Raw genomic sequence first — 12,052 nt, forward strand, 5'->3', positions numbered from 1 at the left:
GGGAGTAAAATGTACTACGGTGCAGTGGCACTTACAGATGTAATTATTAGAGATGCTTTCCTTTTAATATAGCGGATTTAGCGTACGGTGGTTTCTGAACACACGATGCTTAGGAGAAGTAAAGTGCAGGGTTGCAAGCATTTGTACAGTATACTAAAATTTGTACTGGAATAAAAGCTTATTCAAAATAAAAAGCTGCAGCAATGCTTTTTAATCAGACCAAGTTACTGCTCTGCAGATAAAGCTGCCCACTTAAGGATGAAAAAGGCCGTCACCAAAATAACTATATTGGTCACTACCCGTGGCGGTGGTTGTAAGGAAAATAGTAGCAGTACACTAAGCTAAGAAAATAGCACTGAATATATATGCTACAATAACAAACTTTGTGCAAATAAAAAAAATTGTGGTAGGAAATGCATTGATCTGCTCCCAGTAAGTATTCCACTCATTCCGATCAGTTTCCTAATCACTATATGGAGTCTTGTTTACGCTACTTCTTAAAAAGGGAAAACAAGTGCCCCAGAGTTCCAACAATAGCAGCCCTGGTCACAATATGAGAGTAAATCGTGGACCATGCACCCAGTGTTATTGCATGTATGGCTCAAATGACATGTGGGAGGTTTACCTGGAACCTCCAGAAGCAGGAAGTAGAGGCCAGCAGCATGCAGGGCAAAGACCCGCTGCATGATACCCGCCTTTTTACTCTCGCCCGTCTGAATGAAGTGATAGAGCACGGCCACGAGGGCGTTACGGCAGACGTCATTTTCATTGAACACGAGCCAGACACTCTATAAAACAAGACACGAGCCAGTGAGTGAAGGCACAATCTTTGCACACCCACTCTGTTCAGAAGTCTATTGCCTGAGGTGACATGATGACATCTGTAGTATTATACAATGATAGAGATCTAAAGCCACAGAGAGAATTATAACTGCAAGAAGGAGGGAGAAAGAGACAAATGTATGCAACCATTACTCCCCTCAAAATATGGACTCTAGTTTACAGAAGAAAAAAAGCTGAGGCAGCACGCACTGTGAAAGGGGCAGCACGCACTGTGAAAGGGGCAGCACGCACTGTGAAAGGGGCAGCACGCACTGTGAAAGGGGCAGCACGCACTGTGAAAGGGGCAGCACGCACTGTGAAAGGGGCAGCACGCACTGTGAAAGGGGCAGCACGCACTGTGAAAGGGGCAGCACGCACTGTGAAAGGGGCCGCACGCACTGTGAAAGGGGCAGCACGCACTGTGAAAGGGGCCGCACGCACTGTGAAAGGGGCAGCACGCACTGTGAAAGGGGCAGCACGCACTGTGAAAGGGGCAGCACGCACTGTGAAAGGGGCAGCACGCACTGTGAAAGGGGCAGCACGCACTGTGAAAGGGGCAGCACGCACTGTGAAAGGGGCAGCACGCACTGTGAAAGGGGCAGCACGCACTGTGAAAGGGGCAGCACGCACTGTGAAAGGGGCAGCACGCACTGTGAAAGGGGCAGCACGCACTGTGAAAGGGGCAGCACGCACTGTGAAAGGGGCAGCACGCACTGTGAAAGGGGCAGCACGCACTGTGAAAGGGGCAGCACGCACTGTGAAAGGGGCAGCACGCACTGTGAAAGGGGCAGCACGCACTGTGAAAGGGGCAGCACGCACTGTGAAAGGGGCAGCACGCACTGTGAAAGGGGCAGCACGCACTGTGAAAGGGGCAGCACGCACACTGAAAGGGGCTGGACAACTGGAAACAGATTTCCTCCTGAACAGGTGGAGAGAACAGCCGCGCGCCGTGTGACCCCCCACTCCACCCTCAACAAAACTATGGCTCCCAACAACGCGCTTGCTCCCAAGTTAACATTTTTGTCCACGCCTAATCTAAACACATTTTGCTTTACGATGATACAACTCGTCGCAAAGTTTGCTTTCATGTCTCATGCTTTAAGTCTGTTCTGTATCCCCCCCCCCTTTAAAATGTTTTACATGATCTGTATATTTCTTGGGAAAAAACATGCAGCGTGGATGATGTGGGATACACAAAGCTAAATGGACTATTAGAAAACCCTTCCTTGATTCTATCCAATTTATAACAGGATTGATTTGCAATAACACATTTTCATAAAGTCTAGGTGGTGTCTCCTCTTTTCCTTCAAAATCCAGAGACAAAATATAGACAAAGGCATTTAAATCACCCAATTTCTAAGGTTTGAACCGTACAAGTATATTATAATAACCACCAATGAGCTTATTTAATAAATAGCAAATTGCTGCCACATCTTAAATCATTTGGCCAAGGCCCCGCTGCATGCGCCCGCACTGTGTCCAGGCGGCGCGTGCACAGCACTTCACCGCGATCTGCAGTGAGCAATTTTTAGGCGTGGGGGGCGTGGCCAAAATGGATTGGCTGGGCGCAGCTATGACGGGGTGGGCGCAGCCATGATGCACACGTGTGTGCGCGCCTGTGCATCTGTGCGTGTAGCATTGAGGGCGGAGCATGGTTGAGGAAGGATCCAACCCCCCTGCCAGCGATCTCCCCTCTTCATTGGCTCCCTGCCACACCACGTGATGCATCGCCGCTGTGGATCACAATCCTATTGTAGCCCCTGCTGGCTGACGCGTCACAGTACAGTGCGTAGTGAGCCGGGGACCGAGGCGCCACTGAGGAGCTAGGGAGGTGGTAAGGGGCTGGTGAGAGGCGCGCACCGCCAGCTGCAGCAGGGACCTAGCTTGCAGACCCACTCCACACCTATATAAACTAAGGGTTGCCCAAATCTTCTCATGAGCGATAGTGTATAGATTCACAACATTGTATTGTTTTACCATGTGAAACACTGGCAGAGAGCTGCAAAATAAAATTAATTCTATAGCCCCCCAGTGCATGGAGCACGTGCTCAGCCTCCACTAGCAGAGACTTTAGCATTACTTTACCCGTGTGTTTTCATGGTCTTCAGAGGCGAAGAGTAAGAGGCTCTCATACAAACTGTTGAACACTTCTAATCCATTTTCTGTGATCTCTGCTTCCACTTTGGGATCCAGGGGCTCCGTCTCTGTGAAGTCGAGCTCCCATACTGTATCCACCCAGGCTGCAAGAAATCAAAGAGTTCATTGTGGGACTGCAGATACCCCTTTGATTCGATGCTCTACAGTTACATGGTAGTTGAGGATGAAAAAAAGACATGCATCCATCAAGTTCAACCTATGCTAAATTTAGATGGCAGATATTTTATCCTATATCCGTACTTAGAGTATATTGATCCAAAGGAAGGCAAACAAAAACAAAAAAACAGTTTTGTAGTAAAAGTTAACTTTGCAGACACTTCCTTGAATCTTTGATATACAAGAGGTCCATGGATTGATGGGATTAGGCAGCAGACACTACCCTGCAGTTCGCCGCCTTCCAAGTTATTAGTCCAGAAGACAGCAGGTTTAATTTAGGTAACCATAACAAAAGGTTTAACGCACAAGAGCTCGGTTATAAGGTGTTCAAGCACTATACTGTACTTGGGTGAAAGGGATTTTCCCTTTCAGGCTCAAGTCTTATCACCTGAGCCAGCAGACCTACAAAATATAAATTCCAGCACAGAAGTGTGTTGTGTACTAAACTGGTCCTACAGCCGGCGATCTCCTGTGGTAAAAAGCTACTGGGCCATTAATCCCCTTCCCTCAATAGCAAAAGTTCAGTTGTTTTGACAGCTGGATCCTTGAGAAGTGTCAGTATGTTGCAGTATGTGAAAGGATCCACATGGCAATCCTTCACAGATGCAGTTATACCATTTTCATTTTTAAAGTAGACTGTCCAACAAAAATAGGTAGAGTATACATTAACTGTCAACTTGAAATACATGAGCTTACAAGCGAGCCAATACCAATAAAACAAATGTATGTTGGGGTTTTGTATACCAATAAACACATACAAGTAGTGAGAAATTCCCTATAACACACGAATCATTGATGAAATCAGTAATTGATTTTCAAGCAGCTGTAATTAGCTGAAGGATCAGGAACATTACATCAGCAAAAGACAGATCTGACAGGAAGAAATAGGAACAGCTGTTTTGTCACAGAACACACAGGTGCAGTAGGAGGGAGTGTGCGCGCGCGCGTGTGTGTGTGAAGGGAGGGAGTGCGCGTGTGTGTGAAGAAGGGAGAGTGTGTGTGTGTGTGAAGAAGGGAGAGTGTGTGTGTGTGTGTGTGAAGAAGGGAGAGTGTGTGTGTGTGTGTGAAGAAGGGAGAGTGTGTGTGTGTGAAGGGAGAGTGTGTGTGTGTGTGTGTGTGAAGGGAGAGTGTGTGTGTGTGTGTGTGAAGGGAGAGTGTGTGTGTGTGTGTGTGAAGGGAGAGTGTGTGTGTGTGTGTGTGAAGGGAGAGTGTGTGTGTGTGTGTGAAGAAGGGAGAGTGTGTGTGTGTGTGTGAAGAAGGGAGAGTGTGTGTGTGTGTGTGAAGAAGGGAGAGTGTGTGTGTGTGTGAAGGGAGAGTGTGTGTGTGTGTGTGAAGGGAGAGTGTGTGTGTGTGTGTGAAGGGAGAGTGTGTGTGTGTGTGTGAAGGGAGAGTGTGTGTGTGTGTGTGTGAAGGGAGAGTGTGTGTGTGTGTGTGTGAAGGGAGAGTGTGTGTGTGTGTGAAGAAGGGAGAGTGTGTGTGTGTGTGTGAAGAAGGGAGAGTGTGTGTGTGTGTGAAGAAGGGAGAGTGTGTGTGTGTGTGAAGAAGGGAGAGTGTGTGTGTGTGTGAAGAAGGGAGAGTGTGTGTGTGTGTGAAGAAGGGAGAGTGTGTGTGTGTGTGAAGAAGGGAGAGTGTGTGTGTGTGTGAAGAAGGGAGAGTGTGTGTGTGTGTGAAGAAGGGAGAGTGAGTGTGTGTGTGTGAAGAAGGGAGAGTGAGTGTGTGTGTGTGAAGAAGGGAGAGTGAGTGTGTGTGTGTGAAGAAGGGAGAGTGAGTGTGTGTGTGTGAAGAAGGGAGAGTGTGTGTGTGTGTGAAGAAGGGAGAGTGTGTGTGTGTGTGAAGAAGGGAGAGTGAGTGTGTGTGTGTGAAGAAGGGAGAGTGAGTGTGTGTGTGTGAAGAAGGGAGAGTGAGTGTGTGTGTGTGAAGAAGGGAGAGTGAGTGTGTGTGTGTGAAGAAGGGAGAGTGAGTGTGTGTGTGTGAAGAAGGGAGAGTGAGTGTGTGTGTGTGAAGAAGGGAGAGTGAGTGTGTGTGTGTGAAGAAGGGAGAGTGAGTGTGTGTGTGAAGAAGGGAGAGTGAGTGTGTGTGTGAAGAAGGGAGAGTGTGTGTGTGAAGAAGGGAGAGTGTGTGTGTGAAGAAGGGAGAGTGTGTGTGTGAAGAAGGGAGAGTGTGTGTGTGAAGAAGGGAGAGTGTGTGTGTGAAGAAGGGAGAGTGTGTGTGTGAAGGAGGGAGAGTGTGTGTGTGAAGGAGGGAGAGTGTGTGTGTGAAGGAGGGAGAGTGTGTGTGTGAAGGAGGGAGAGTGTGTGTGTGAAGAAGGGAGAGTGTGTGTGTGAAGAAGGGAGAGTGTGTGTGTGAAGAAGGGAGAGTGTGTGTGTGAAGGGAGAGTGTGTGTGTGAAGAAGGGAGAGTGTGTGTGTGAAGGGAGAGTGTGTGTGTGAAGAAGGGAGAGTGTGTGTGTGAATGGAGAGTGTGTGTGTGAAGGGAGAGTGTGTGTGTGAAGGGAGAGTGTGTGTGTGAAGGGAGAGTGTGTGTGTGAAGGGAGAGTGTGTGTGTGAAGGGAGAGTGTGTGTGTGAAGGGAGAGTGTGTGTGTGAAGGGAGAGTGTGTGTGTGAAGGGAGAGTGTGTGTGTGAAGGGAGAGTGTGTGTGAAGAAGGGAGAGTGTGTGTGTGAAGGGAGAGTGTGTGTGTGAAGGGAGAGTGTGTGTGTGAAGGGAGAGTGTGTGTGTGAAGAAGGGAGAGTGTGTGTGTGAAGAAGGGAGAGTGTGTGTGTGAAGAAGGGAGAGTGTGTGTGTGAAGAAGGGAGAGTGTGTGTGTGAAGAAGGGAGAGTGTGTGTGTGTGTGAAGAAGGGAGAGTGTGTGTGTGAAGAAGGGAGAGTGTGTGTGTGAAGAAGGGAGAGTGTGTGTGTGAAGAAGGGAGAGTGTGTGTGTGAAGAAGGGAGAGTGTGTGTGTGAAGAAGGGAGAGTGTGTGTGTGAAGAAGGGAGAGAGTGTGTGTGAAGAAGGGAGAGAGTGTGTGTGAAGAAGGGAGAGAGTGTGTGTGAAGAAGGGAGAGTGTGTGTGAAGAAGGGAGAGTGTGTGTGAAGAAGGGAGTGTGTGTGTGTGTGTGTGTATGAAGAAGGGAGTGTGTGTGTGTGTGTGTGTGTGAAGAAGGGAGTGTGTGTGTGTGTGTGTGTGTGTGTGTGTGTGTGAAGAAGGGAGTGTGTGTGTGTGTGTGTTGAAGAAGGGAGTGTGTGTGTGTGTGTGTGTGTTGAAGGTGGTCCCGTGGGGTCCGACGGCGGAGCACTGCTGTTTGAAGAAATTCGGGGCTGCACACCAGTTCCAGTTAAAAATCGATTTATTGAGTGGTCATCTGAAGTGTACAGCAAGCACTTTGACGCGTTTCAGGACAGTTATTCTTTGATAAAGGGACAACTGCACGTCTACTGAGTTCTCCATTATGTAGTATAACTCCCGCCCCCAACCGTGACGTCACACGCTTCGTTACTATCGCGTGATTTGGGGAGGCCCCCATCCCATTGGATGCCATGTCAGCCAATCGCGCACGGCATGGGTGAATAATTAAGTAATGAGACTAGCATTGGAGCACTCTTGCTCCCGCCTCTACTAGTGACGTCACACGCTCTGTGTATATCGGATGCTTGTTTGGTTTAACCTGTTAGTTAGATAGTATATACCCCATTACCACTTATAATACAGAAGTATATAATGTCTGGGCATAGCTGGGGAGTATATAGCACAATGGAGACACTCAGGAAAAAACAAAACACAAATATAGTGACATTAAAAGCATATGATGAACAAATATTCAAAATAAAAATTACAAGAATTACAAAAGCGCAATGTTTAAAAACAAAGCAAATGAGATGGAAGACATATATATTGGAAATAAACATATATTCTAATCATAATGAAATTTCATGTATGTGTCTTGTATATTGAAAATAGACTGATAATGACGTCTGAAACATACATCCTAATCAGTGAAATTTCATGTAAATATCTTACATATTCCTACTGAAGCAAGATCATACAATTATTCATTTGGATCAAGCCCTCTACTGATAACATTTGACTGCTCCTATGAATAGGATCCACATACAGTGCTGCTATTATTTTAATCAAGCGAGAAACAATATGATTTGTTCGGAGTATCTATATGATAATATCTTTTGCATATACAAAAAGCAGGTTCATGAGGTTAGGCATATTATTTTTTATATATTAATATACAGAATCTTAACCTACTGTATTGTAACCAACGTTTTCTCAGAAGAATCTCTCTGATGAATTATACTAGTATTCCCTGTAGCGCACAAATGCATGAATAGCATAGCTGTATTTGATTTATGTATAAATATAAAAATGGTCGGTATAGCACTTAATCATGCACAGTACATCACTCTTCAAGATCTCAATCTAAGAAGTGTTTAAGTTCCCAATCTAGATTCATGCCCCTGGGTGCCAATGTCCCAAGGGCATAAATCCAGAACATTTCTCTCTTATTGAGGGATTCTCTATCTCCTCCCCGCACATGTGGCCTTATGTGTTCAAGCGCGCTTAAGCAGAAATTCGTCAGGGAACCTGATTGACACCTTGCAAAATGACGTGCAACAGGGTATCTCACATCCATATTTCTGATAGCTCTAACATGTTCAACAATCCTCTCTTTTAGTGGGCGTATTGTCCTGCCTACATATGAACTACCACATGAACATCTAAGGAGATATATCACAAATTTTGTATTACATGTCATCATGGAATTGAGAGTATGAGTTCTCTTTGTGTTCACATTTCTTATATTTTTTATAGGGGAAGCATGTCGGCACATTCTACAGTCTCCACATCTGAAAAAGCCTTTGGTTTTTAGTTTGTAGTTCTTTTTCTTGGGATCAAACAAACTAGGCGACACTTTGTTGGCTATTGTTTTTGCCCTTTTAAATACCATCTTTGGCTGATCTTGTATATATGTCTCTAGATCTTTGTCTAGTTTCAATATGTCCCAATGCTTTTTCAGAATGGCTCTAATCTGGTTGGCCTGTTTAGAGTATGTAGTAATAAACAATGGTGATCCATCTAGGGATCTTGATTGTTTTTGTTTATTAGATTTTTGTGTTAGTAGTGTCGACCTGTCCATTTTAAGTGCATGATCTAGGGCACTATTAATGTCTTCATCCCTATAACCCCTACATCTGAACCTTTCTGATAGTTCTTGTGGCTGACTCAGAAATGACTCATCTGTTGAACATAGTCTCCGAAGTCTCAGATATTGCCCTTTCGGAATCCCTCTGATCAGGGGTCTGGGATGTGCACTGTTGGCCATGAGCAGGGAGTTTCTGGAGTTTTCTTTCCTAAACATCTTAGTTTGAATTCTAAGATCAGAATCTATGTATAAATGTAGGTCAAGATAGTCAATCTCGCTTTCATGTATATTTGAGGTGAATTTGAGGTTAAAGACATTGTCGTTCAGATATACAAGAAATTTGTGAAAGATAGAAATGCTACCAGACCAAATAATTAATAAGTCGTCTATATAGCGACGATAATAAATGATATATTGTCTAAATGGGTTAGCATCACCAAAAATAAAAGTGGTTTCCCAAAAGCCCATGAATAAATTGGCATATGAGGGTGCGAAGGAGGTCCCCATAGCCGTGCCTTGTGTTTGTAAATAATAGGTGTTATTAAATAAAAAATAATTGTGCTGTAATAAGATGATAGAATCAAGGATGAAGGTGCTCTGTGCAAGGTGGATATTAGAGTGATTAAGAAAATAACTTATAGCCTTAATACCCAGTGTGTGATTAATAATAGTGTACAGGGAGGTCACATCTAATGTGACCCACCGATAGGAATGAGTTCATGTGATTTCTTGTATATCTGTCAACAAGTCAATAGAATCTCGCAAGAATGACGGTAACCTCTTGACCAAGGGTTGCAAAAATTGATCCACGTACCCAGAAAGACCATCTCCCAAAGATCCAATGCTCGATATAATTGGTCTCCCTGGAGGGTTGACCAGAGACTTATGGATCTTTGGGAGATGGTGAAAAATAGGTACTGTGGGAGATTGGTTGTAAATAAACTGATATTCTTTTTGTGTTAGGACTCCCAACTCCCTGCCCATTTCCAAGAGTTCTCTTATCTCAATAAGGTATGGAGCTGTGGGGTTTCTTTCTAATTTGCAGTACGCCTCTGTATTGCCAAGCTGTCTCAAGGCTTCCTGTAAATAAAGATCTGCATGCATAACCACCACAGCTCCACCCTTATCCGCATTTTTAATGACTATGTCACTCCTTTCCCTAAATAGATTAAGATTTGATTTCTCAACCTTTGAGAGATTATTGTGTGGTGATGTAGACAGTTTATAGCCCCTTGCCAATATCTGTAGATCCTTTTCGACCAGTTTTTCAAAGGTTTCAATATGAGCACCTTTATTGAAAAACGGGCAAAAAACTGATTTGTTCTTTAAATTTGTATGTTTACTCTCTACCAGGAAATTGAATTGCTGCTCAACATCAATTGTTGAAGGCTCTCCTGACTCTTGTTCAGTGAGCAGATCATTCATATCTTGAATTACGGTCAATTCTCTAAAGGACAATTTGGTTGGTATATCAACAGGGGAAGGGGGTGAATCAAATTCATCTCTATTAGCCTGCGAAAGAATGTTAGTGTTATTCACAGCCCTAGAAAAAAAGAATTTTTTAAGAGATAACTTTCTCACTAAGATAAGAGAGAAATGTTCTGGATTTATGCCCTTGGGACATTGGCACCCAGGGGCATGAATCTAGATTGGGAACTTAAACACTTCTTAGATTGAGATCTTGAAGAGTGATGTACTGTGCATGATTAAGTGCTATACCGACCATTTTTATATTTATACATAAATCAAATACAGCTATGCTATTCATGCATTTGTGCGCTACAGGGAATACTAGTATAATTCATCAGAGAGATTCTTCTGAGAAAATGTTGGTTACAATACAGTAGGTTAAGATTCTGTATATTAATATATAAAAAATAATATGCCTAACCTCATGAACCTGCTTTTTGTATATGCAAAAGATATTATCATATAGATACTCCGAACAAATCGTATTTTTTCTCGCTTGATTAGAATAATAGCAGCACTGTATGTGGATCCTATTCATAGGAGCAGTCAAATGTTATCAGTAGAGGGCTTGATCCAAATGAATAATTGTATGATCTTGCTTCAGTAGGAATATGTAAGATATTTACATGAAATTTCACTATGATTAGGATGTATGTTTCAGACGTCATTATCAGTCTATTTTCAATATACAAGACACATACATGAAATTTCATTATGATTAGAATATATGTTTATTTCCAATATATATGTCTTCCATCTCATTTGCTTTGTTTTTAAACGTTGCGCTTTTGTAATTCTTGTAATTTTTATTTTGAATATTTGTTCATCATATGCTTTTAATGTCACTATATTTGTGTTTTGTTTTTTCCTGAGTGTCTCCATTGTGCTATATACTCCCCAGCTATGCCCAGACATTATATACTTCTGTATTATAAGTGGTAATGGGGTATATACTATCTAACTAACAGGTTAAACCAAACAAGCATCCGATATACACAGAGCGTGTGACGTCACTAGTAGAGGCGGGAGCAAGAGTCCGTGGCTCCAATGCTAGTCTCATTACTTAATTATTCACCCATGCCGTGCGCGATTGGCTGACATGGCATCCAATGGGATGGGGGCCTCCCCAAATCACGCGATAGTAACGAAGCGTGTGACGTCACGGTTGGGGGCGGGAGTTATACTACATAATGGAGAACTCAGTAGACGCGCAGTTACTCTTTGATAAAGGGACAACTGTCCTGAAACGCATCAGAGTGCTTGCTGTACACTCAATAAATCGATTTTTAACTGGAACTGGTGTGCAGCCCCGAATTTCTTCAAACAGCAGTGCTCCGCCGTCGGACCCCACGGGACCACCTTCAACTTACCTGAGATGCAGGTGTGACGCACGCACACTTCTGAGTCTGAGCAGCTGTTCCACTGAGGCTCCATCAAACATTATGGGTATGTACTTTGGTTTTCTGGGGATTTAGACAGTGCCTTTATGGTATATATAGAGTTCTGTGTATTGTCTCCAGTTATACCTGTACACCTACTTGTATTATCATATATAGAGCCTCACACATCTTAATATATGCTCATATGACCAGACATATGTTTAATTGAGACTTCAATCAAGTCATTTCCACACACAGCTGAGCCCTGAGGATTGGGATTATTTCAGTCAGTGGGGGAAGGGGAGGGGGAGGGGTGGGAAGGGGAGGGGTGGGAAGGGGAGGGGTGGGAAGGGGAGGGGGAGGGGTGGGGAGGGGAGAATCCTGCTCAGCTCAAAATAGACTTTCTAGGGAGGTGCTATCAGGGTGAAACTTAGCGTATAGGAGGAGAGAGGAGAGAACCCTATGTGATGCACTCAACCCTACTAATCAAATTAATAAACTTTTATTTATTGAAAAATGCAAACATAACAAATATATTTAAAACCTAAAGAGTGTACTGTGCAGTTCTGATGTGCATTCACTCTGGATGACCAGGTAGTGTCATAACTCGTGTGATGCACAGTAGATAAGAGAAACTGTGGATTCTCACAACACTAGTTTGAGAATGTAGTGAATGCACAATGTATATGACCCTGTGGGGGAAACAACTAGTGTGCACTCTACACAGGTGTTGTGATACACAGGCACTGGGAGCATTAATAGTGCATTAGTAGTGCAACTCTGTGTTACAAGGCTGCAGTGAGGTACATAACACTGCTGCATACACAGGGAGCCAAATGCAGAGCCAGATAGGGAAAGGACCCCCCTGATGACAAATCAATGGGAGCACTGCTAGGAGGTGGGTGCAGGTAAGTATACCCCGTTGTAAACCTCATGAGGG

The 12,052-nt window shown here is 44.0% G+C and overlaps 1 protein-coding gene across 1 annotated transcript in view; it reads right to left on the reverse strand.

Annotated features, from left to right (window-relative positions):
* The window catches only part of NCAPD3 (non-SMC condensin II complex subunit D3), an 89,199-nt gene that overhangs the window by 70,493 nt on the left and 6,654 nt on the right, over positions 1 to 12,052 (reverse strand). Inside the window, exons 2-3 of the mRNA XM_075603374.1 lie at positions 2,908 to 3,062; positions 626 to 788 (exon numbers count right to left, since the gene is read on the reverse strand). Coding sequence (XP_075459489.1) covers positions 626 to 788; positions 2,908 to 3,062 — 318 coding nt within the window. The remainder of the gene's footprint in view (positions 1 to 625; positions 789 to 2,907; positions 3,063 to 12,052) is intronic.

This window comes from Ascaphus truei, chromosome 6, assembly GCF_040206685.1.
Source record: "Ascaphus truei isolate aAscTru1 chromosome 6, aAscTru1.hap1, whole genome shotgun sequence".
NCBI classification, from domain to species: domain Eukaryota; kingdom Metazoa; phylum Chordata; class Amphibia; order Anura; family Ascaphidae; genus Ascaphus; species Ascaphus truei.